Genomic DNA, 20901 nt, shown 5'->3' with positions numbered 1-20901 from the left:
GTACGAGCGTAGGTTTCTCTGCAGTCTTCTATTCAAAGGCACGGGAAAAGTTACAGGATGACAGAAAATGTGGGCAAGGAGGTTTGCAGGGTGGCTATTTTGAATCCACCACTGATCTAATGTGGAGGCGGTCCAGTCACTTGGGCGTGGGATGTGGCAATCTAAACGCCAGCAACCTTTATGGTGCCGGAAATTTCAAATGGGCGAGTGTTTCCCACACTCTTTCCCGTAACAACACCTGATTTGTTTCTGACAGAAAAGGCAGGACTGGGACGGCCAGCCCAAACAACTGATGAGGAATTTGACCTCCTGTGGTAGAAAATCAGTACTGAGGACCTTGAAGACGTTCTTTCCCAGTCGCCTTGGGCAGTATTGGCGATCTGACATGTGAAACTTAGACACTAAAGAAGCCAATAGACAACAGTGCATATAAACAAGTTTGACAATTTTTTTTCTCTTTTTATAGACAGACAAGGGGTGGGGGGGGGGCCCGTGATGGGATCAGTCAGATGCCCACCTGGCCACTCCCCTGAGGGGACTTAGGTTCCTCTTAGCATTGGCAGGTCGGTATAAACCCCTGGCTCAGATCGAGCCATGCCCGATGCTGCCTTAAGCCTTATGAGGTCGCCACAGAACCGCAAGTGAGGGCCCACTCGAACTCCGTAGCTTTCCCTGAGGAGCTACAAACTGGAAATTCAAGCGCAAGCCCTTGAACTCCCCATTCACGCACTCACACAGAGTTTATAACAGTTTTCTTATTCTTGTTCTAAAACAGAGGTCTCCAGGAGACCTGAACGAGAGAAGGAGGAGAGATAAAGGAGGGAGGGAGAGAGAGGGAGAGAGGGAGAGGGAGAGAGGGAGAGGGAGAGAGGGAGGGAGAGAGAGGGAGAGAGAGAGAGAGAGAGAGAGAGAGAGAGAGACTGACTGACTGAGACTAGTCTTAATGGAGAGGCTGGCCTGCCAGAAACCAGGACTCAGTCCTCCAGCGTCCTGGAATATGGACAGAGTCAAGGGAGGGCCCCCGTCGGGCCGCTTCCCTCCCAAAGAGACACAGAGGCACCTAATAGAAAACCAGGACTCTGTCCTCCAGTGTCCTAGAACGCGAGCAGAGTTAAAAAGGGAGGGCCCTCGTCAGAGCCACTTCCCTCCCAGAGAAACAGAGTCAGATCTGACTCACCTTCCCGTGACCAGAAACTGAGGACTCAGTTGAATTTTTGTGGGCTCACACCGGTGGTCGATCCATTCCCCTCCGGAAGACCGGGTCTTATGGGGCCCTGGAACGTCTTTAGGTGCCACCTCCCCTATAAGTCCACTGTCTGTCCAGGGGAGCCTGAAACAAGTCTGGCTCTCACCCGGTGGCGAAATCTCGCTGGGGCCTCCAAATGTTGTAACCAAGCGAGTTATAAAGAAACGCCACACTTTGAGACAAATTAAGGGGACCTTTATTAGCCAGCGACCTAGAGGCAGCTAACGCTCAAAATTCTCTTGGCCCTGAGGAAGGAGCTGGTTTTGTTTTTATACTGTGGTCTAAACAGGGAAGGGGGGAGTTTAGCTGAAGCAATTTTACAGAAGCAGAAGAGGCAAAAAGTTAAAAAAATTGGTTATAGACGCAGTTACAAAAAATAGTTCCAGGTGCAGGGGCTTAAACTATCACTAAGAGAGAAACGCAGGGGCTTTTAAGTACCTTCCACCGAGCACATTCCCGGGAGCTGCTGGTACAGCCTGCCTCGATATCTTACCAGCAGGTGTATTCTTGGATGTTCTTGGAGTCAGCTTGCACTAGTTATTCCCTTAAGGGGGATAAAGGGGGCTGCAAGTGAAGAAACTAAAATGGAGTCTGTCCGGCTCTCTCTGCTAGGAGAGAGTCACTCAGATTAAAACAAGGTAGGGTATCACAAATGATTCACTTAGACGGGAAGTCTGTCCTCCTAAAAGTAGCTAAGCACAGAGAGAAACATTCCCTGTTCAGCTGGCTGAGACTTCCGCTGATTACAAAAAAAAAAACAACCTCTGCCCCATAAATCTCCCCACTGAAACCGGTCTACTCCTTCCTATGAAAGTAAAAGACACCCCCGCCCCGCCCCGGTTACCCCAACAGTGTGATTTCCACTTCTGGGGCGCTCTCCCTATGGCAGTAGCCTGAATAATTTCAATGTATTGGATTGTTTGGTTTCTGTCTTTACCAAGGTGCATTTATCATTCATGCAAAAACAGTAAAAAAAAAAAAGAAAAAGAAAAATGAAACAGCACGTGTCGGTTCTCAGGGGCGCGCCCTAGCTCAAAACTCCCAGCCAATCACAGGAGAAGTCGGCCACCTCCCAACTCTCCAGCCCAGTTCCTACGTCCCTCGCCCGGGAAGTCACGTCCGCTAAAGGGAGTCTCTTCCCATGGCCTCCGGAAGCATTCGGCAGTCCACGAGCCACACTTCAGAGAGGGCCGCTCCGGGAACGCCGCGGCGCACCTCCGGAAGGGATGACCTCCACGCCTTCTCCCCTCGCAGCCCACCCGAGCGGCGTGGGTCGCGAGAAGCCACGCAACCGCTCCGTCTTCCAGCTCCGGCGGTCCGCGGCAGCCAAAGGTTCAGTTTCTCAGCGGCGTCGCATCCCTGTGACGCCAACTCAACCCCGCCTACGCCCCCTTCCGCGCTGCGGCACCTCTAGCCCGCCGGAGGGCGGTTCCTCTCGATGGTCTTAACCCTTCAATTACGAGCGGGCGGCGCTGCGTTTCCAGGGCAGAGGAAACTAGGCGCCGCGCTGGCGCCTGGACGGCGGGAACCGGCTCTGGAGCGAGAACGCGCGTGAGAGAGCCCGAGAGAGACCGAGAGCGAACGAGCGCGCGGGAGAGACTGAGAACGGGGGCTGGGAGAGAGGCTTCCAGAGAGACAGAGCGAGAGGCCGAGACCGAGGCTGTACTTAGCACAGGCCAGGGTGTCTTGGGACTCGAATCCCTGGGTTGGGCTGGCCGACAGTGGGGCTTTCGAAGGAAGCGGGTGATTTTCCATGTCGTCCATATCTCCCTGGTGTGGGAATGGCGGTCGTGCGCTCTGGGGGTGGCGTTGTTCTCGTTCCCTACTTGGGGGTGGCCTTTTTCAGCAGAGAAAGGGGATGCCGCGGGCATTGGTAGCCGGCGGGACTACACTTGGGCTAGGATCAGTGTTCAGTGGGTTCAGAAATCACCGTGTCCTTAGCATCACCTCCCTCCCCACCTCCTCTCCCATCGCACAGCAGGAGACAGTGACTGGAGGGTTTTCAAGGAGGACTGCATTGCCCCTATTGAAACAAACCGTCCGACAAGCCCTTTCTCCGACGTGTGACAGAGGGACGGTCGTAATGTGAAATACGACTAGACATGCGTTTAATGGGCGGTGTGATTGCTGCATTCGTGCCCAATGACTGGTCCAGGCCATTTGTGTCCAGTAGCCGCACAAGCTGCAGGGTCTCATGTTTAGAGAAGGAGGGCTTCCCCGCTGTCTACCTTGCTGGAGTACAGGCGACCCTGGGCGGTAGCCCTCTGCGCCATCAGATATGTGGTGATCTGAGTAGCCACAGATTTCCATCTGCATCTCCAATACCATTTCCCTCTACTCACTGACCCGTTGGGTGCGTTGGATTTGTGCGTGGGTGTGAGGGTAGTTTGGTGTGTTTGCTCGCAAATGGAAAAGTGAATGGCCTTCCTTGGCTGAGCTTATCAGGGCTCTAGCAGTGGAGAGAGAAAGGACTACTGTATTCTTAGGAGCAGAATCTCAACAACTTCCTGTAAAACGGGCAGTGTGTCTTACCTGGAATGCTTTGGCATTTAATAAAATGTCCTGTGAATACTTTTCATAGGGAAGCACTATTTTTACTGTTTCATAGGGAACCACTGTTTCTGGTTGGACAGTGGTTACATTTCAAATCGTAGTTCAGAATTCGTGAAGTACCCAAATTAAATCTCTACATGGCAGTAATTCATTTCCTTTCCTTAGTGTGTGGTTGGAAGATTAATTTGAGATAAGTGTTCACTTCTGGGCTGGGCAATCGTGCCGGGCACGGGAAATTTAGGTTCTTTAAGGGAAAGGCCTGATGTGCTAAAATGAAATCTAAACCATATTTAGCCGCTTATGAGAATATGAAGGTAAGGAGAGCCACAGGTAAGTATATGTCTGTGAATGCGAATTAAAACGGGTGACAATATAAAGAGAGATTGGTGTCACAAATAGTGAAGTGGCTTTTGTATTTCAGCAGACCTCAGTGAGAATTGGTCACCACCACTCCCTAGGTGTGTGACCTTGAGTGAGTTGCTTAACCTCTCTGATCCTGTTACCTCATCTGCAACTGGGGATGAGAATATATATCATAGCAAGCCCTGGGAGAAGCTGTTCCTGGCCACCTGGGCTATGGTGGTTTTGACTTCTTCTGTATCAGAAGTACCCCCGTCTCATGCCTGCCATAGTTGTCTTTTTGTTTTGTTTTGTTTTGTTTTGGGGGATGGTCTCACCTGTCACCCAGGCCGGATTGCACTGGCCTCAACCTCCTGAGTTCAAGTGATCGTCCTACCTCAGCCTCCCTAGTAGCTGGTACCCCAGGTATGCAGCATCATGCCTGGCTAAATGTTAACAATTTTTTGTGGAGACGGTGATCTCGCCCTGTTGTTCAGGCTGGTCTCAAACTCCTGGGCTCAAACAGTCCTCCCGCCTCAGCCTCCAAAAGTGCTTGGATTAGAGGCGTGAGCCACCATTCCTGGCTCCTTGGACAATATTTTATTCCTCAGACTGAGATGTCTCCTTGGGATGGGGCTGCATTGGATAATTCACTGAAGGCACCGCTGAATGGAGTGGGCCCTCAGTAAATACCTGGAGGAATGTGACCTGGCCAGTGAGGTTATTTTCTTTTGTAGGTGAAAGGTGTAGCAGTCACTCGGCCTACACCCACAGCATCGGCCTCGTGAATCCAGCGACCTGACTGCCTTGGGTGAGTCTAGGCAAGCTCCATTCTCGCCAGAGCGGACTTGCTCCTTGTCTTCCTCTTGCTGCTCTGGCCACTCTTCTTGGTCCCGCCCCGTTCCCCTCCCTGGACTCCCAGTTGTACTCCCGCTGCTTTTCTGTGTACTCACCTGCTGGGAGACCCCTGATGCCAGCACCACGCTTCACTGCTGGCTTCATTTTCTTCTTTCTTTCTTAGAAGTGGGCATTGCTGGCTTTACTGACTACCTGTTCTTTTGTTACAAAGCTGCTAAAAATTGTATTTCCTCCACTCCAGACCCAGTAGGATAGGGATGATCGGTGTAGATATCAAAAATATAGAACGTCTCCAAGCCGTGTGTAGGACAGACTCTTTCCTCAATCTGTGTGGCGTTGCGTGGCTAGGAGTCAGATTCCTTTGCCATGACACGGCATGAGACTAGGAGCACAGTTTTCAGCACCCAGCAACCTTGCACGGATCTTAGTCATTTTGCTGTAGGATTTTGCCATTTCTAGAAAAAAGTCCATATTTAATTGGGATTATTAAATGAAATCTGTGTCTTTAAACTGAAATAAATGCACTTTATAAGGGTATCTCATATCTTTGTGGAAGATTGAAAAAAGCATCGCATGGGACTGGCTTAATTTTCAAAAGAAACACAAAGCTCTTCCTGGCGCTCATCTCCAGGGCGTAGTCTGGATTCACTTGCTTAGCTGTTCTCTTTCTCCTTCCGCACAGGAGAATTGAAGCGAATGAGAGTGGGGAGTGTGAGAGGTGCGTTCGGTGCAGCATTTCTGGCATGGGAACAGAACTGGCCAGGAGGAAGTGACGGTAAGGATTCGCAGCATTGCACCCGATCCCGGGGCAGCTGTGGACATGCGGGCCAGCCCCTAGGACTCTGCTGTCTGAACTCTTCCTTCAGGATTACTTTCTCGCTTAGGTGTCAGGGGAGGCTGAACACCCAGAGAGGCAGTGCCACCCAGGGTGTGTTCATCTGCAGTCAGGGAGACCTGGGAGGGAATTCTGTCCCTGAGTGGTTGTGTGATCTGAGGGAAGTTACTTGACCTCTCCATGCAGGAATTTCTGCCTTTGCAACATGGGAAAATATGGATTCTGCAGGGTTGACTTGACATACTCAGTGAGATGTTTATCACGGGCCCCACATCCTTCTTGTTTCATTTGATAGATACTTGTGAATGTCCACTGGGCTCACTCAAGGCTCTGTGATGGGTGAACAAGACAAAGTCCCTGGCCTCTGTCAGCTCCTGGGCTAGTGGGTTGACAGAGAAATAACCATCTGTTGACAGCCGAGTGGGATTGGGGCTGGGACAGGGGAAATACAGGGCGTTTTAGGAGCTTGGAGAAGGCTTCCTGGGAGAAGTGCTATCTCAGCTGAGTCACGCAGGGTGAATGAGAGGTGAAAGTCTTGCCAAGGGCCATGGCAGTTCCAAACTACAGGCACCCATCACTATACCCGGCTAATTTTTATTTTTAGTAGAGATGGGGTTTCACCCCGGTGGCCAGGCTGGTCTGGAACTGCTGACCTCAAGTGATCCACCCGCCTCAGCCTCCCGAAGCAGGGATTACAGGCGTGAGTCACTGTGCCCAGCGTGACTGTAAATGTTAATCATGTCCACAGATACCTTCCCAGCAACAACTAGAGTAGCATTTGACCAAAAGGGACCAGGCACCAAGCCTGGCCGAGTTGACCGATAAAACCATCACAGTGAGGTATTGGTGCCCAGAGACATCACCTCTCATGCTGAAGGTCTGACCGGTAAACTGTCTGGGTTCCCTGTCTCCAGTAGTCCTTCTCTCTCTTCAGTAGCTGCATGACATGATGCAGGAAACTTGAGGCTGTGGTGTTTCATGCAGAGATTTTTGATACAAGGTCTTTTACCTGGGGGCAAGTGCCTGTTGAAGAAATGACATTGGTGAGATGATGAAGGAAGGGAAGTCCCATGTATTGCTGCAGCTTCTCCCCTCCGCACACACAACAGACTTCTCTAGGCCTCACTGTCCTTAATGCCTCTGTCAGGGATCATGAGCAACTCCGTGGGTGTGGTTTGAGAATCTCTGGATGAACCTACACACAGGATGGTAAAATGTTTCATTTCACAAAATTGCTGGAGGGAAAAAGAGAGAAAAGACAGCGATGACTATGCGGGCCGGTTGTCAGTTGATGTCTCCAGAATCTTACTATTTCTTTTTTTTCTTTTTCTTTTTCTTTTTCTTTTTGAGACAGAGTCTTGCTCCGTTGCGCAGACTGGAGTGCAGTGGTGCGATCTCGGCTTACTGCAACCTCCGCCTCCTGGGTTCAAGTGATTCTCCTGCCTCAACCTCTCTATTACCTGGGATTACAGGTGCCCGCCACCACACCCAGCTAATTTTTTTGTATTTTCAGTAGAGATGGCGTTTCGCCATGTTGGCCAGGCTGGTCTCAAACCCCTGACCTCAGGTGATCTGCCTGCCTCGGCGTCCCAAAGTGCTGGGATTGCAGGCATGAGCCACCACACCCGGCACACATTTCTTCTCCTAAAAGTGTTTGTGGCTGGGAACAGTGGCTCACGCCTATAATCCCAGCACTCTGGGAGGCCGAGGCATGCAGATCATGTGGAGCTCAGGAGTTCCAGACCAGCCTAGGCAACATGGCGAAATCCCGTCTCTACAAAAAATATAAAACTTAGCCGGGCATGGTGGCCCACGCCTGTAGTGCAAGCTGCTCCGGCGTCCGAGGCTGGAGGATCCCTTGAGCCCAGGAAGCAGAGGTTTCAGTGAGCCAAGATTTTGCCACTGCACACCAGACTGGGTAACAGAGCGAGTCCCTGCCTCAAACAACAAACAAACAAAACAGCAAAAGAAACGTGGGGGGTGGGGGTTGTAAGGTCTTTTCTCTCTCTGAGAATTGGCTTTCTACATGTAGAAATAGATCCTGAGAGAGTCCTTGTGACACATGAGAATTGGCTGGGAGATAATTGGGTTAAGATCATTTTCCAAACGTTTCACACATAACTGTTTGTGTCAGATAGTGGTGGCCCAAAGGATGTCAGGGAACTAACTCGTAGGAAAGATAGATTGCAATTTCTGAAAAGTTAAGAACTCTTTCTGGGATGTGTGTGTGTGTTTATATATGTTTGTGTTCAGTACATATTCAAACTGTTCCTGATACGGTTCTGTCTTTCTTGCCCCAGTGTGTGCTGATAGCCACGATTTGGTGAATAAACATTCAAAGGACCAGTATCCTCGGAAGAAAACTAGTGAATTCTTGGTTTCCACGTTTGTCAAAAGAATAGAGCCTGGGAGGCTGATCTAAAGTTTCCATTTAGCATTTAATGTCAATTTTTGGTTGCATTCATCCAAGATGTATTTATCAAAACAATACAGAGAGATATTCTTATTGCAAAATATGCCATTGGGTTTTTTCACTTAACCTACAGCAAGATTGACTTTTTTCCCCTCAGGAGTACAGTTCTGTGAGCTTTGACACGGGCATACATTCTTGTCACCACCACCACAGTTGGGATCCAGAACAGTCCCATCACCCCAGGACACTCCCTGGAACTGCCCCATTGCGGTTACCCCTTCTTCGTCCATCATCCCTGGTGTAAAGTGATCTGTTTCCTTCCCTCTAGTTTTGTCTTGGGGAGAGTGTTATGTCAATGACACCATACAGTTTGTGGCCTTGTGAGGCGGGCTTCCTTCTTTTGGCCCGATGAACATCTCGGATGAGTGTCAGATGCCTCTGTCATAGGCTGTTGTTTTTTCACGAAGGCAGTTTCACTGTGTGGAAGACCACAGGTGTTCATTTTCCTCTGTCCAGTATGGGGCAGTTTCGCATCGAGCTGCTTTTACAATTCAGTGCGGGCTTTTTGGTGAACCTAAGTTTTCATTTCTCTAGGGTAGATACCCAGGAGTGGGATGGCTGGGTCCTATGGTAAACATCTGTTTGACTTACAAGAAACTGCCAAACTGCTTCTCAAAGTTGCTGTGCTATTTCGCCCTCCCAGCTGCAAAGTGTGAGAGTTCCAGTCGCCCAACATGTTCTCCTCGCTTGGCCTTGCCAGTCTCCATGGTGTTAATTTGCATTCCCCTAATGCTGAATGATGTTAAATATGGTTTCTTGCGCTCCCATTCAAGTCCTTCCCCCATTTTCTATTTGGGGTGTTGATTTTCTTATTGTGGAGTTTTGAAAATGCGCCATGTATTTTGGATATAAGATCTGTCAGGTCGGTGATTCTCAAACATTTCCTCCTAGTGGTGCAGCTTTGATTTTCATTCTCTGAACACACTGGCTCTTACACAGCCAAAGTTGTGTTGTGTTGTGTTGTGTTGTGTTTGTTGTGTTGTATTGTATTGTATTGTATTCTGTTCTGTTCTGTTTATTTATTTAGAGACAGGGGCTCGCTATGTCGCTGGAGGGCAGTGGCTCGATCTCAGCTCACTGCAGCCTCTGCCTCCTGAGTCGAGCAATTCTCCTGCCTCAGCCTCCCCAGTAGCTGGGGACTACAGGCATGTGCCACCATGCCAGCTAATTTTTGTATTTTTTGGTAGAGACAGGGTTTCACCATGTTGGCCAGGCTGGTCTTGAACAACTGAACTCTAGTGATCTGCCCGCCTTGGCCTCCCGAAGTGTCGGGATTACAGGCAGGAGCCACCACGCCCGGCCAGAGCCAGAGTTTTAAATTTTGCCAAATCCCTATTCATCCATCTTTCCTTTCCACGGATCATGCATCTCAGGTCATGTCCTAGCCTCCCCTCACAAAGATGTCCTCCTACGGTTTCTACCAAAAGTCTTAGTATTGAACTTTGGCGTGTACGTCTCTGAACCCTTTTTCCTTAATTGTGTGTAAAGGTTGAGGTTGAGGTGCATCTTTTTGCATAAGGATAGGCCACCTCATGTACTGAAAAGCTTATCCCTTCTCCATTGGATTCCCTCTCACATCCATGTCAAAACTCATTGGACACATTTCTATGGATGGATTCATGGTCTCTATTTTATTCCATGGATCTACTCGTCTACCCCTGTAAGCCAGCAATCTCGATTATTACAGCTTTAGAGCAAATCTGAAAATCTGATAATATCATCTCTCTAAAATCCCTTCTGCTTTTTTTGAAACATCAGATATTCCACGTGAATTGTAGAATCTGCTTGTTTATGCATGCAAATGTCCCTCAAGGATTCTGATTGGCAGGCACTGCATTCATTCTACAGATCAAGTTGGGGACAATGGACTTTTAACCTTTTTGGGTCTTTAAATATGGGAACACATTGTTTCTTTCCGTTTAACTAAATCTTCTTTGATTTTTTTCATTACCGTTTAATAGTTTTGGGCATACAGACCCCGTGCACGTATTTTAGCTTTATACATAAGCATTTCATTGTGTTTGCAGCTTTTGTAAAACAGTATTATTTCTTAAATTTAGGTTTCCAGTTACTCATAGGATTGTTTTCCCTGTGTTGAGTTTCTCTCCTGTATCGCTGCTAAGCTCTCATTAATGAGCACTAAGTTATTATTAGCTCTGAGAGTCTGGGGGAGATACATTGGTTGTTTCATGTAGACGATCACAGGACCTATGAAAAGGAGTACTTTGGTTTCTTGCTTTCTCCGGTGTGTGCCATGACTCTTCAGGCATTATAGCACTGACTAGGCCTCAGCGCGATGTTGAATAGCTGTGGTGAGAGTGGACGTCCTTGCGTGTTTCGCGTCCTTAGGCAGAAAGCATCCAGTCGTTGACCATTAAGTAGCTTGTTAGTTGTAGGTTTGACTGTACACGCCCTTTTTCAGGTTGAGGAAGTTGTCTTGTGTTCCTAGTGTGCTAGAGCTTTTATATCACCAGTGGACTTTGAATCTTACCAAATGGTTTTTCTGCATAGCTTGATGTGATCCTGTCATTTTTGTTCTTCATCTGATCTCTCAATCTGTGGGTTACACTGATTGATTTTCAGGTGTGGGAAGAACAACCCTTGCATTCCCGCTATAAAACCCACTTGATCGTGGCTTATTATTATTCTCACATATTGCTCAATTCAAACTGCTAGGTTTTGTTGAATACTTTGGTGCCTGTATTAGGGAAGAATACTGGTCTGTCCTTTTCTTGGTATCCCTGCGGTGCTGGCCTCATAAAATCAGTGGGGCGCATTCCCTCTGCTTTGTTTCCTAGAAGAAGTTGTGTAAGTTGGTGATATTTCTTCATTAAATGTTTGGTAGACTTGGCCAGTGAAACTGTCTTGGCCCAGAGATCTTTTTGCAAATGTGTTTGCCTGTGAATTCAACTTCTTTAAAACATATAGGACTGTGCACACAGTTCAGTGTTTGAAACCCATCCTGTGGGAGTTTCCGTAGCTTGTGGTTTTCAAGTATGTGCTACATTTCCTCTGACCTGTGGAATGTGAATCTGTAGAGTTGCATGTATTCTTACCATATTGACCCTTTTATGTTTTCTGGGTCTGGAGTGAAATCTCTTCTTGCATTCCTGATATTGGTAACTTGTTTCTTTGCCCTCTTTTTTCCCAGCCAGTCCTGCCACGGGTGTATCAATTTCATTGATCACTTCAAAGAACCAGCTTTTTTTTTTTTTCTGGATTAATTGAATTCATCTATGTGTTTTTCTGTTTGAAGTCTCCTGGGGGTTTATGCATAATTCTGTTGTTTAGCAAAATAAATTCTTATCCACACTAGGAATTTGGAAACGATTTCCATAGGCATGAGCAGCCTTTTCGACTAGATGCAAACCCAGTGGTCGGGAAGGCGAACATACAAAAGGGTGTGTCCCCATGATGCAAGCGCTTACAGTCGAGTAAAAGTCTCCCTTGTGAATGGATGAAAATGAACGCTCATGGGCAGAGCACCTGTGAGTCACACATTGATTATTCTACAAATGATGCTTGGGAAGGGGTTGGAAAATGTCAGCAGGGAATTGACATCGTCGAACTGCATCACATCCTTTTGCACCCCGTGTCACGTGGATGCATTAATTGGTATCATTTCTAAATCCTTTATTAGATGGCATTAATATTCTAAGCTGGCGAGATGTGTGATCTCACGTCATCCTCAGAAGAAGCCTAGGACAGGGTCTCTCTGTAATGCCCATTCTACACACAGGAAGTGGAGGGACAGAGAGGTCGAGTAAGATGAATAATCCTGTGTTTTCTTATCACCTTGCGTTGCAGTCTGGGTTCTGCCCACACACGTTCCTCGCTACCTTCTTGGTGTCTGAGAACCTCCAGCTTCATCTCCTTTTCTGGACCCGAGGGCCTGGCGGAGCTTCCAGCTGGGACCAGACCTCCATGGATCCACTCCAGAAACGGAATCCAGCATCGCCTTCCAAATCTTCCCTGATGACAGCTGCAGAGACTTCCCAGGAAGGTCCAGCGCCCTCTCAGCCTTCGTACTCAGAACAGCCGATGATGGGCCTCAGTAACCTGAGCCCCGGTCCTGGCCCCAGCCAGGCCGTGCCTCTCCCAGAGGGGCTGCTCCGCCAGCGGTACAGAGAGGAGAAGACGCTGGAAGAGCGGCGGTGGGAGAGGCTGGAGTTCCTTCAGAGGAAGAAAGCATTCCTGCGGCATGTGAGGAGGAGACACCGTGATCACATGGCCCCCTATGCTGTTGGGAGGGAAGCCAGAATCTCCCCGTTAGGTGACAGAAGTCAGAATCGATTCCGATGTGAATGTCGATACTGCCAGAGCCACAGGCCGAATCTTTCTGGGATCCCTGGGGAGAGTAACAGGGCCCCACATCCCTCCTCCTGGGAGACACTGGTGCAGGGCCTCAGTGGCTTGACTCTCAGCCTAGGCACCAACCAGCCCGGGCCTCTGCCTGAAGCGGCACTCCAACCACAGGAGACAGAGGAGAAGCGCCAGCGAGAGAGGCAGCAGGAGAGCAAAATAATGTTTCAGAGGCTGCTCAAGCAGTGGTTAGAGGAAAACTGAGACGTGCACCCACATGGGATGGAGACCCAAAGGGACTCAGACGGAGCCGCCGTGTTGGCAGCGCCTGGGTGTGGGCCCATTTTGGGGACCAAACAGCAAGCTGTGGTCGGATGAGTGCCAGGACCTGTGTACCGGGACACGTGGGAATCCTCCCAGCATGATGCTTGACCGACCCGAGGAAGGTCCTCATCTTTCGTGCCTGTCATTCTCGGATGGCTGTGAGACATTCCTTGGCAAGGGACGCTGCGTACCAGCGGTCCTTGCCGCATCTCACATGGCTCCTGTGATGCATGTTGTCGCTTTCCCACCCGGGATCTCCATCTCTCTTCCCTTCCTGCTGTCAGTAAGAGATCACATGTCTGTGTAGTGTGAATGCCTTGTCGCTGTCCCGTGCTTTTGCACCATTGGGTTGACTGCCTCTGAGAAGCAGCACTAGGCCTGTTGAAATGCAATGTGCTGCCCTGAGATCCAGTTTCAAGAATGGGCAGCTAAACACAGTGTGGGAAAGGAATGTGGAATGAGAACTTGGTGGTTCACCGCTGTACTATTTGCGTAAATGTTTATGTATGTGATAAGCTACATGTATGTAAATGTTGCAATACCCCTAACAGTCGAGTAGTATTCTCCCTTACAGGAATTTTTGACGGGGTTCCTTATCATCAATACCAAATAAATAGATGTAGGAATGGAAAATGGGTGTAGAATTCAGGTTTGTTCCTCAGTATTGGTTTGTTTCTCAATAGATCTGAGCTGGCTACCTTGAACTCTCCCAGCAGGGGATCCGGGTTTATTGAGGGAAGCTCTATGCTGTGGAGACTGGGAACGGGGGAGGGAGGGCACCAGAGAACACAGCCCAGTCACTGTTTGAGCCCTGCAGCGGGACCAGCATCCAGATCAGCGAGGCAGGGCCATGGCTTCGAAGAGAGGCTTCCTGTGCACAGGAGATGTGGAAGCAGAGTCTGCCGCCCACGGTGAGAGCCCTGCGTGTTGGTGCTGGTGCCCTGGCTTAGGGGCTGCGGCGCCATTGCTTGTTGTGTGGTGGGCCCGGGTGGGTGAACCTGAGCAGCAGTTTGCACCTGCTTTGTGAGAACCAGAGCATCCTTGGGTTCTTCCAACATTTTATTGGGATTTAGACATGTGTGTCTTTTAATTTCAGGAGGCACAAATGACTAAATCTACCTTTTTTTTTTTTTTTAAACCTCTGCAGGATCCTGAGATGTGAACCCAGCCAGTACCCGTGTGACTCCTCTGAACTGAAAACAAATTCTGCTTTGTGTCAGTCTGTTTTAGGTAGTCCCCAGAGCTGTCTTGCTGCAAAAGTCGACGCATCTCCTGCCGACAGAAGTGGCTTGAAAACACGTAAGTGTCTTAGATTCTGATGCTGAGATCTCGTGAGAGAGTCGACAGTTGAACTGACCTAGCTCCAGGGGAGAAGGGAAAAAGAAGGAGGGCTATTCCTTCTTGAAACACAAAGGCCTAAATGGAGACCAGTGAATCCGGGAGGGTTTCAAAGGGGTTCGAGGCGTTGCCCTTTGGCTGATGTTTCCTAGGGTTCTTCTGATGGTATTTTCCCCATTTCCATATGTCAGCTGCCTTCCTCCACTCCCACACACCCATCCTCTAGCAACATTTTCAGTTCCGCTTTATGAATTTCGAAAGCAGAACACCAGAGAAGTTAGGGAACTAGCCCACGGTGGCACAGGCAGTAAGAGGTAGAACTAGCACCCGAACCTAGGCAGGCTGGGATCGGAGCTGGCCCCGCTTCAGCAGTTCACCTCTGTGAAGGCTGTGGGTGAAGTGCCTAGAGCCGGGCTTTGGTGCTCATTTCATAGCTGGTAGCACCAAGTCTTGGTGAGATCCGTTGCTGAATCCTCCACACAGTGCCGTGGGCCAGGTACAATCATCCCCACCTTGCGGAGAGTTTGTGCAGGTCCTAAAGTGGTGGCCAGAGACGCATGCCTTTGTCTCACTCCCCAACCACTCAAATGCTCTCTGCGGACCTTCTCAGTCAGCCCAGCAAGCACACCAGGTCCGGGCTGCCAGTGACAGTCATCATTTCAGCAATCATCAGGGTTTCCATTTTCTCACCTTGCCTCTCTCCCTCCTGGGCTACGTCGACTGTCGTGGTGGGGAGGTGAAGAGGAGTTGCAGAGGTAGCCCTGCTCCGGGGGATTGAGCGATTCATCGGGGAGAGAGATCCGACCCCATCTTAGTCTGTGTCCTTCCACTATATCGTGAAATACAACAGGCTGGGTGCTCTGGATTGGATACGGTGTGTTTATTCCCACCAAGAGTCAGGTTGAAGTTGAATCCTCAGTGCTGCAGTGTTGGAAGGTGGGTCCTAGTGGGAGGTGTTTGGGTCGTGGTGGGGATCCCTCATGAATGAGTCAGTGTCCTGTGATGCCATCCTGCTGGGCTGAGTTCTTACTCTCACAGGTGTGGATTAGTTCGCAGGAGAGTGGATTGTTCACAGGATTCTGGCCTCCCTGGATTCTCTCTCCCTTCCTTCTTTCCATGTGATGTCGTTGCACATGCCGGCTCCCCTTCCACTTTGCACCATGAGTTGAAGCAGCCCGAGGCCCTCACCAGATGCAATTGCCCAAAAATGAATGTTTCAGCCACCAGAATTGTGAGCCAGATAAACCAACTTTTTCTTTTTAGAAGATTTATTTATTTTAATTTTTTTTTAAGAGACAGGGTGATGCTCTGTTGCCGACGAGAGTGGAGTGACACGATCATGGCTCACTACAGCCTTGAACTCAGGTGGGATCCTCCCACCTGAGCCTCCCAAGTAGCTCAAGGATGTACTGCCATGCCAGGCTAATTTTTAAATGTTTTGTAGAGATAGTGTCTGGCCGTGTTGCCCAGGCAGATCTCAAACTTCAGGCCTGAAGGTGATCCTCCTACCTTGGCCTCCCAGAATGCTGGGATTAACAGGCATGAGCCACCGTACCTGGCCTCCAATTTTCTTTAGAAATTACTGAGTCTCAGGTATTCCGTTATAGCAAAGCAAAATGGACCAAGACAGCTGGCAATTTGTAATGGAAACAAATTTATTTCTCGCGGCCCTGGATGCTGGGAAGTCCAAAACGAAGGTACCAGTATCTGGTATCTGGCGAGAGTCTTCTTGGTATTTCCTCACGTGGCAAAAGGTGGAAGGACAAGCCGGGGAGAATGTTATGTCCTCACACAGCAGAAGAGGAAAAGAGAGAGCAAACCCACTTCTGCAAGCTCTTTTCATAGCAGCATTCATTCACTCACGGGGGCTCTGCCGTGATGGCCTAAACACCTGCTGTTATTCCACACCTCCCAACACTGTTGCAGTGGGGATTAATTTCACTGTGAGTTTTGGAGGGAACACAAATATTGAAACGCTAGCAGATACGCATCGTTGTGTCAGAGAACAGGTGGTTGATCCCATGTGGTCCCAGTCTCAGGAGATGAAAGGAGTGAGAAGGATCTGAGCTGGAAAAAGCAGACATCAGGGGCTTGCTCAGGCAGGTCACAGATGCACAATGCCACAGGGTCTCCAGGAACAGGCATGGAAAATGGGTGGGTGGAGGTAACTGAGGCACTCGGCACACCCTCCACATCCTCACCTCCAGGTCTTTGTCTCCGTACCTGTGTATGGGGGGTGGATGGGACTTGGGGGTCGTGTCTGAGACACCATACTATCCCAAGTTGCAGACTAGGATCTGCAGTCCTGTGATGTCCACAGGTGTCCAGCATGTGACATTTTAGAGGAGAGACCAAACCAAAGGCACCAGCAGGCAAGAGAGGATTGGGACAGAGAAAGGTACAAATGCAGTGATCACATGGGACATCTGAGTAGACCCGGAGAATGTAAGGAAATAGAAAGACTACATTAAAAATCTTCCCACTAGGGACAGTCTAGGCTCCACTGCCTCACTGGTGAAGTCTATCCAACATTTACAAAATACATAATGCCAACCCTTCACAGATTCTTTCAGACTATAGAGGAGGGAACATTTCCCAACTTATCCTTTGAAAATTGTGTTACCCTGCTACTAAAGGCAGATAGAGGCTGGGCGTGGTGGCTCACGCCTGTAATCCCAACACGTTGGGAGTCTGAGGTGGGCGGACCACCTGAGGTCAGGAGTTTGTGACCAGCCTGGCCAACATGGTGAAACCCCGACTCTACTAAAAATACAAAAATTAGCCGAGTATACTGGTGGGCACCTGTATTCCCAGCTACTCGGGAGGTGGAGGCAGGAGAATTGCATGAACCTGGGAGGCAGAGGTTGCAGTGAGCCCAGATCGCACCACTGCACTCCAGCCTGGGTGACAGAGCAAGACTTGTCTCAAAAACAATAATAAAATAATAATAACAGTGCCAGAGACAGCAGAAGAATACCATAAACCAATATCCATCATGAATATGCGTGCAAAAATCCCCAACAAAATATTAACAAACCCCAATCCAGCGACACATACAGTGGGTTATGCAACATGACCAAGTGACATTTATTCGAGGAATGCAAGATTGGCTTAACATTCAAATTTCGCTTAAGGTAATCCACCCTGTTAATATAATAGAGGACAGGAACTATATCATCATCTTCATAGACAGAGAAAAGTATTTGACAATATCTGACACCCATTAGTGATAAAATCATGTCTACACAAAGACATATGCTCAGATGTTCACTGCAGCATTTTGCAGGAAGGCCCCAGGGTGGAAACAAGCCAAATGTCTACCGATCAGTAAAGGGATAAAGAAGTGGTATATCCGTACAGCCGAATGTTACTAAGCCATGACAAAGAACACACTACTGATGCACGTTTGAGCCTCCAAGACATTATGCTAATTGACAGATGTCAGACACAGAAGACCACTTATTGCACAAGTCAGTTTATAGGAAATGCCCAGAGAGGCAGCTCTAAAGAGAGAGAAAGGAGCTTACTAGTTGCCTGGGCGGGCCTGGAGGTAAAGTAATGGGGATTGACTGCTGCTAGTGGGTACCAGCGATCTTTCTGGGGTGATGGAAGTATTCTGAAACTGGATAGTGGTGAGGGCTGCAAAACTGTGTAAATTTACTAAAACTCACTGTGTTATTCCCTTTAGGTACGTGAAGTTTGTGGCAAGCAAATTATACCTTAGTAAAGCCATTTAAAAAATGTAGTGCAAATGTGACCGTAAGTCATGGAGGAAAGGGTATGCAGTCATTTTTTCTACAACAGTAAGCAACATCCCCTCTCTTTCCCTGTTCCACATCCTGCCTACATGTCCTGCCTGGTCGCCTGGCTCCTCCACGTGCACTTGATGCTCCAGCCAGATAGACTGTGCACACCTGGGCAGAGGGAGTGCTGGTGAGTGCACATGTCTACGTGTGTGTCTGTGTGCGGTGTGCGCGCGTTCCTGCGCAGGCACCCTGTGGGTGCATGCACTAGTGACTGTCAATCCTCTGTCTGTGGGCTGGCTGCCGTAATCCATGCTACGTCCTGAATTCCACTGCCGGTTTTTCTGTTCACCAATCTCAAGGACCTGGCTTCAGTTTCCCTGGTAACCAACCTCAGCCCTTAGCTTCAACCTCTGAGCACAGGAAGACAGCCAGAGTGGCGGGGGGATGTCCCACCCACAGGGCCCCTGCCGGAGCTGAGCACCCCAGTGGGATGAGTGGCAGCACGGTTACCAAGACAACAGAACTCTTGACCCCTTTCCACCTGCGAGGCTCTTCTCCCTCTCCTGGGCCTGCCGAGCATCAGGTCGGAAAGGGAAAGCTGTGGCATAACCACCCTCCTAAGTCCTTGAAATTGCTCTAGACGTGCCTGTAGAATAAATATGTCAAAAGATGCTCTTGAAAGAGAAGGCAACCCCTACTTTTTTTTTTTTCCAATTCATTAACTACAAACAAGGCTATGAAGTCCAAGGTTATATTTAAAAATCAGGGCAGGTGAAAGGGAGTGTGTGCTTATGTCTCTCGATGTCAGCTGTGCATCAGGTCTTTCGTGGAGCATTTGTCCAAGAGCAGATGCCGGACCCCATCCCCAGAGAGTCTGACTTAGCAGGTCTGGAATGTGGCCCCAGCATGAGTATCATTTTATAACTCCTCTTACGAAAGACGAGGTGGCAGCTGCAGAAACGGAACCATCCTCATAGGAAGTAAAGCATATCTGAAACACAAGGTCCCTCGCCAAAGGGAAAGCAGGACGTCTTTGCTCCCTGCTATGCTGGCAGTTTCTAGGGCTAATAGATTTCCCGGGCTAAGGAAAGGTCAAAAACATTCAAAGTAATGTGAGTGTGTGTTTTACAGCTGACACTGTGCTCGCCTTCCTCTATATTCCTGAAATCAAAATGTTCACGTTAACATGCCGCATTTGCCAGTGAAATTTATTGTTGTTTCTGGTGAGGGTCTCCTATGCTCGAGTTATTTTCTTTTTTTTTTTTTTTTTTAACTTTCCACACACCCTCTTTTTTTATTACTACTACTACTACTACTATTATTATTATTATTATTTGTGTGTGTGTGTGTGTGATAAGAACACTTAGCCAAAGATCTACTCTTTTAGTAAATTTGAAGTATACAATACAGTGTTTTTCGCTATAGGCATTATGCTATATAGTAGATCTCTAGAACTTCTTTATCTTGCATAACTGAAACTTTGCAACTTTGACCATCAACCCTCCACTCCCTGCCCCAACCAGCCCCTGGCAACCACCATTCTACCCTCTGTTTATATAAGTTTAACTATTTTAGATTCCACATGTAAGTGAGGTCACACAGTATGTGTCTGGCATATTCACTTAGCATAATGTTCTCAGGGTCCATCCATGTTGTCACAAATGTCAGAATTTCCTTCTTTTTAAGGCTGAATAATATTCCATTGTATTTATATACCACATTTTCTTTATTCATCCATCAGTGAACACTTAGGTTGTTTTTATATCTTGGTTATTATGAATAGTGCTGCAAAGAACATGGGGAGTATCTGGACTATAAATACCCAGAAGTGAGATTACTGGATCATATGGTACTTATTTTCAAGGTGAGTAAAACACTGCATAGATACGTTCACGAGACATTGCACAGTCATTCCTTGAATCTAGAGATGGCTCAGATTTGTATTAGCTGATGTGGATGAATCAGCTCCCAGGCTTGCTTATTGTGTTGAGATGCATTTTTCACATGTTATTATAATTAGTGATATCAGATGAATCCTTCTGCTTAAAGGGCCATATAGGACTAGGAAATGTACGATGAAAAATACAATTCAGCAGTCCCTTGTTTCATGTGCACCCGTGGAGACCCACCTCCGCATACTTCTCTTTTTTTTCTTCAGCTGTTTCTTCTGAATATTAACCTCTGTGTCTCTAAATGATGGGTTCCTACGGCTATGTCCCGATTTAGGGATTTGGAGGTTATCTGTTGAGTTCTCGGAGGAGATGAGCATTTCGGTCTCTGAGATACATTACAGGGCCCGGGTCTGCTCTTTGGCCTTCCCTGTGGGGACCACCCAAGCCAGGGTCTGGGCCTCCACTCGGATGCCTGTAGAGAGTCTCTGCCAATACAAAGCCTTCACGGGAGACTCTTTGCTCATCTGTGGCAATGTGGAGGTCATGGTTGGCTTTTTCCAGAGCCTGGCAGCAGAGTCACGGGGTGATCTGCAGCCAACCTGGCAGTATTCCTAGGTTCTGGGGTTCAGGAACTGAGTGGATGGCGGTGCCAACCCATGAGACAAGGGACACAGTTGGGGGTCACCTGCTGATTTGTTGGGCTTGTGGGATATCTGAGTGGACATGCTCCTTAAACCATGCCCTGTGGGGGCTCTGGGGCTCAGCTGGGATTTTCCTGGTGGAGTTCGTGATGCAGGAATCCATCAGCACACAAGCGGAGAAGGACGGAACCAAGTCTGGGTGGCCATGTGGGCACCCAGGGTCACCTACAGAATGAGGATTGTCCAGGGAAAAGGTCGCAAGCCAGGAAATAACATTTCTGAGATGATCAAAGTAAAAAGACCAACGAGGAGACTCAGAAGTAATGGCCTCGGGGTAGGAGGAAAGCCAGGGGT

The 20901-nt window shown here is 48.6% G+C and overlaps 1 protein-coding gene across 7 annotated transcripts in view; it reads left to right on the top strand.

Moving 5' to 3' along the window:
- The window catches only part of LOC129475006 (protein FAM156A/FAM156B), a 53661-nt gene extending 40098 nt beyond the window's left edge, over nt 1-13563 (top strand). The window contains exons 1-5 of one of the 7 annotated variants that reach the window (XM_063634828.1): nt 468-2578; nt 4876-4949; nt 5679-5771; nt 11621-11792; nt 12112-13563. In XM_063634828.1, the coding sequence (XP_063490898.1) occupies nt 11778-11792; nt 12112-12870 (774 nt within the window). In that variant the 5' untranslated portion in view covers nt 468-2578; nt 4876-4949; nt 5679-5771; nt 11621-11777 and the 3' untranslated portion in view covers nt 12871-13563. Of the gene's footprint in view, nt 1-467; nt 2579-2641; nt 4950-5678; nt 5772-11620; nt 11793-12111 lie in introns of those variants that run through there. The other 6 variants (XM_055266811.2, XM_055266810.2, XM_055266813.2 and 3 more) reach the window with 6 other exon arrangements.
- The last annotated feature ends 7338 nt before the right edge of the window (nt 13564-20901 follow it).

This window comes from Symphalangus syndactylus, chromosome X, assembly GCF_028878055.3.
Source record: "Symphalangus syndactylus isolate Jambi chromosome X, NHGRI_mSymSyn1-v2.1_pri, whole genome shotgun sequence".
Classification (NCBI taxonomy): Eukaryota; Metazoa; Chordata; class Mammalia; order Primates; family Hylobatidae; genus Symphalangus; species Symphalangus syndactylus.
This window is presented reverse-complemented; position numbering and strand designations above follow the sequence as displayed.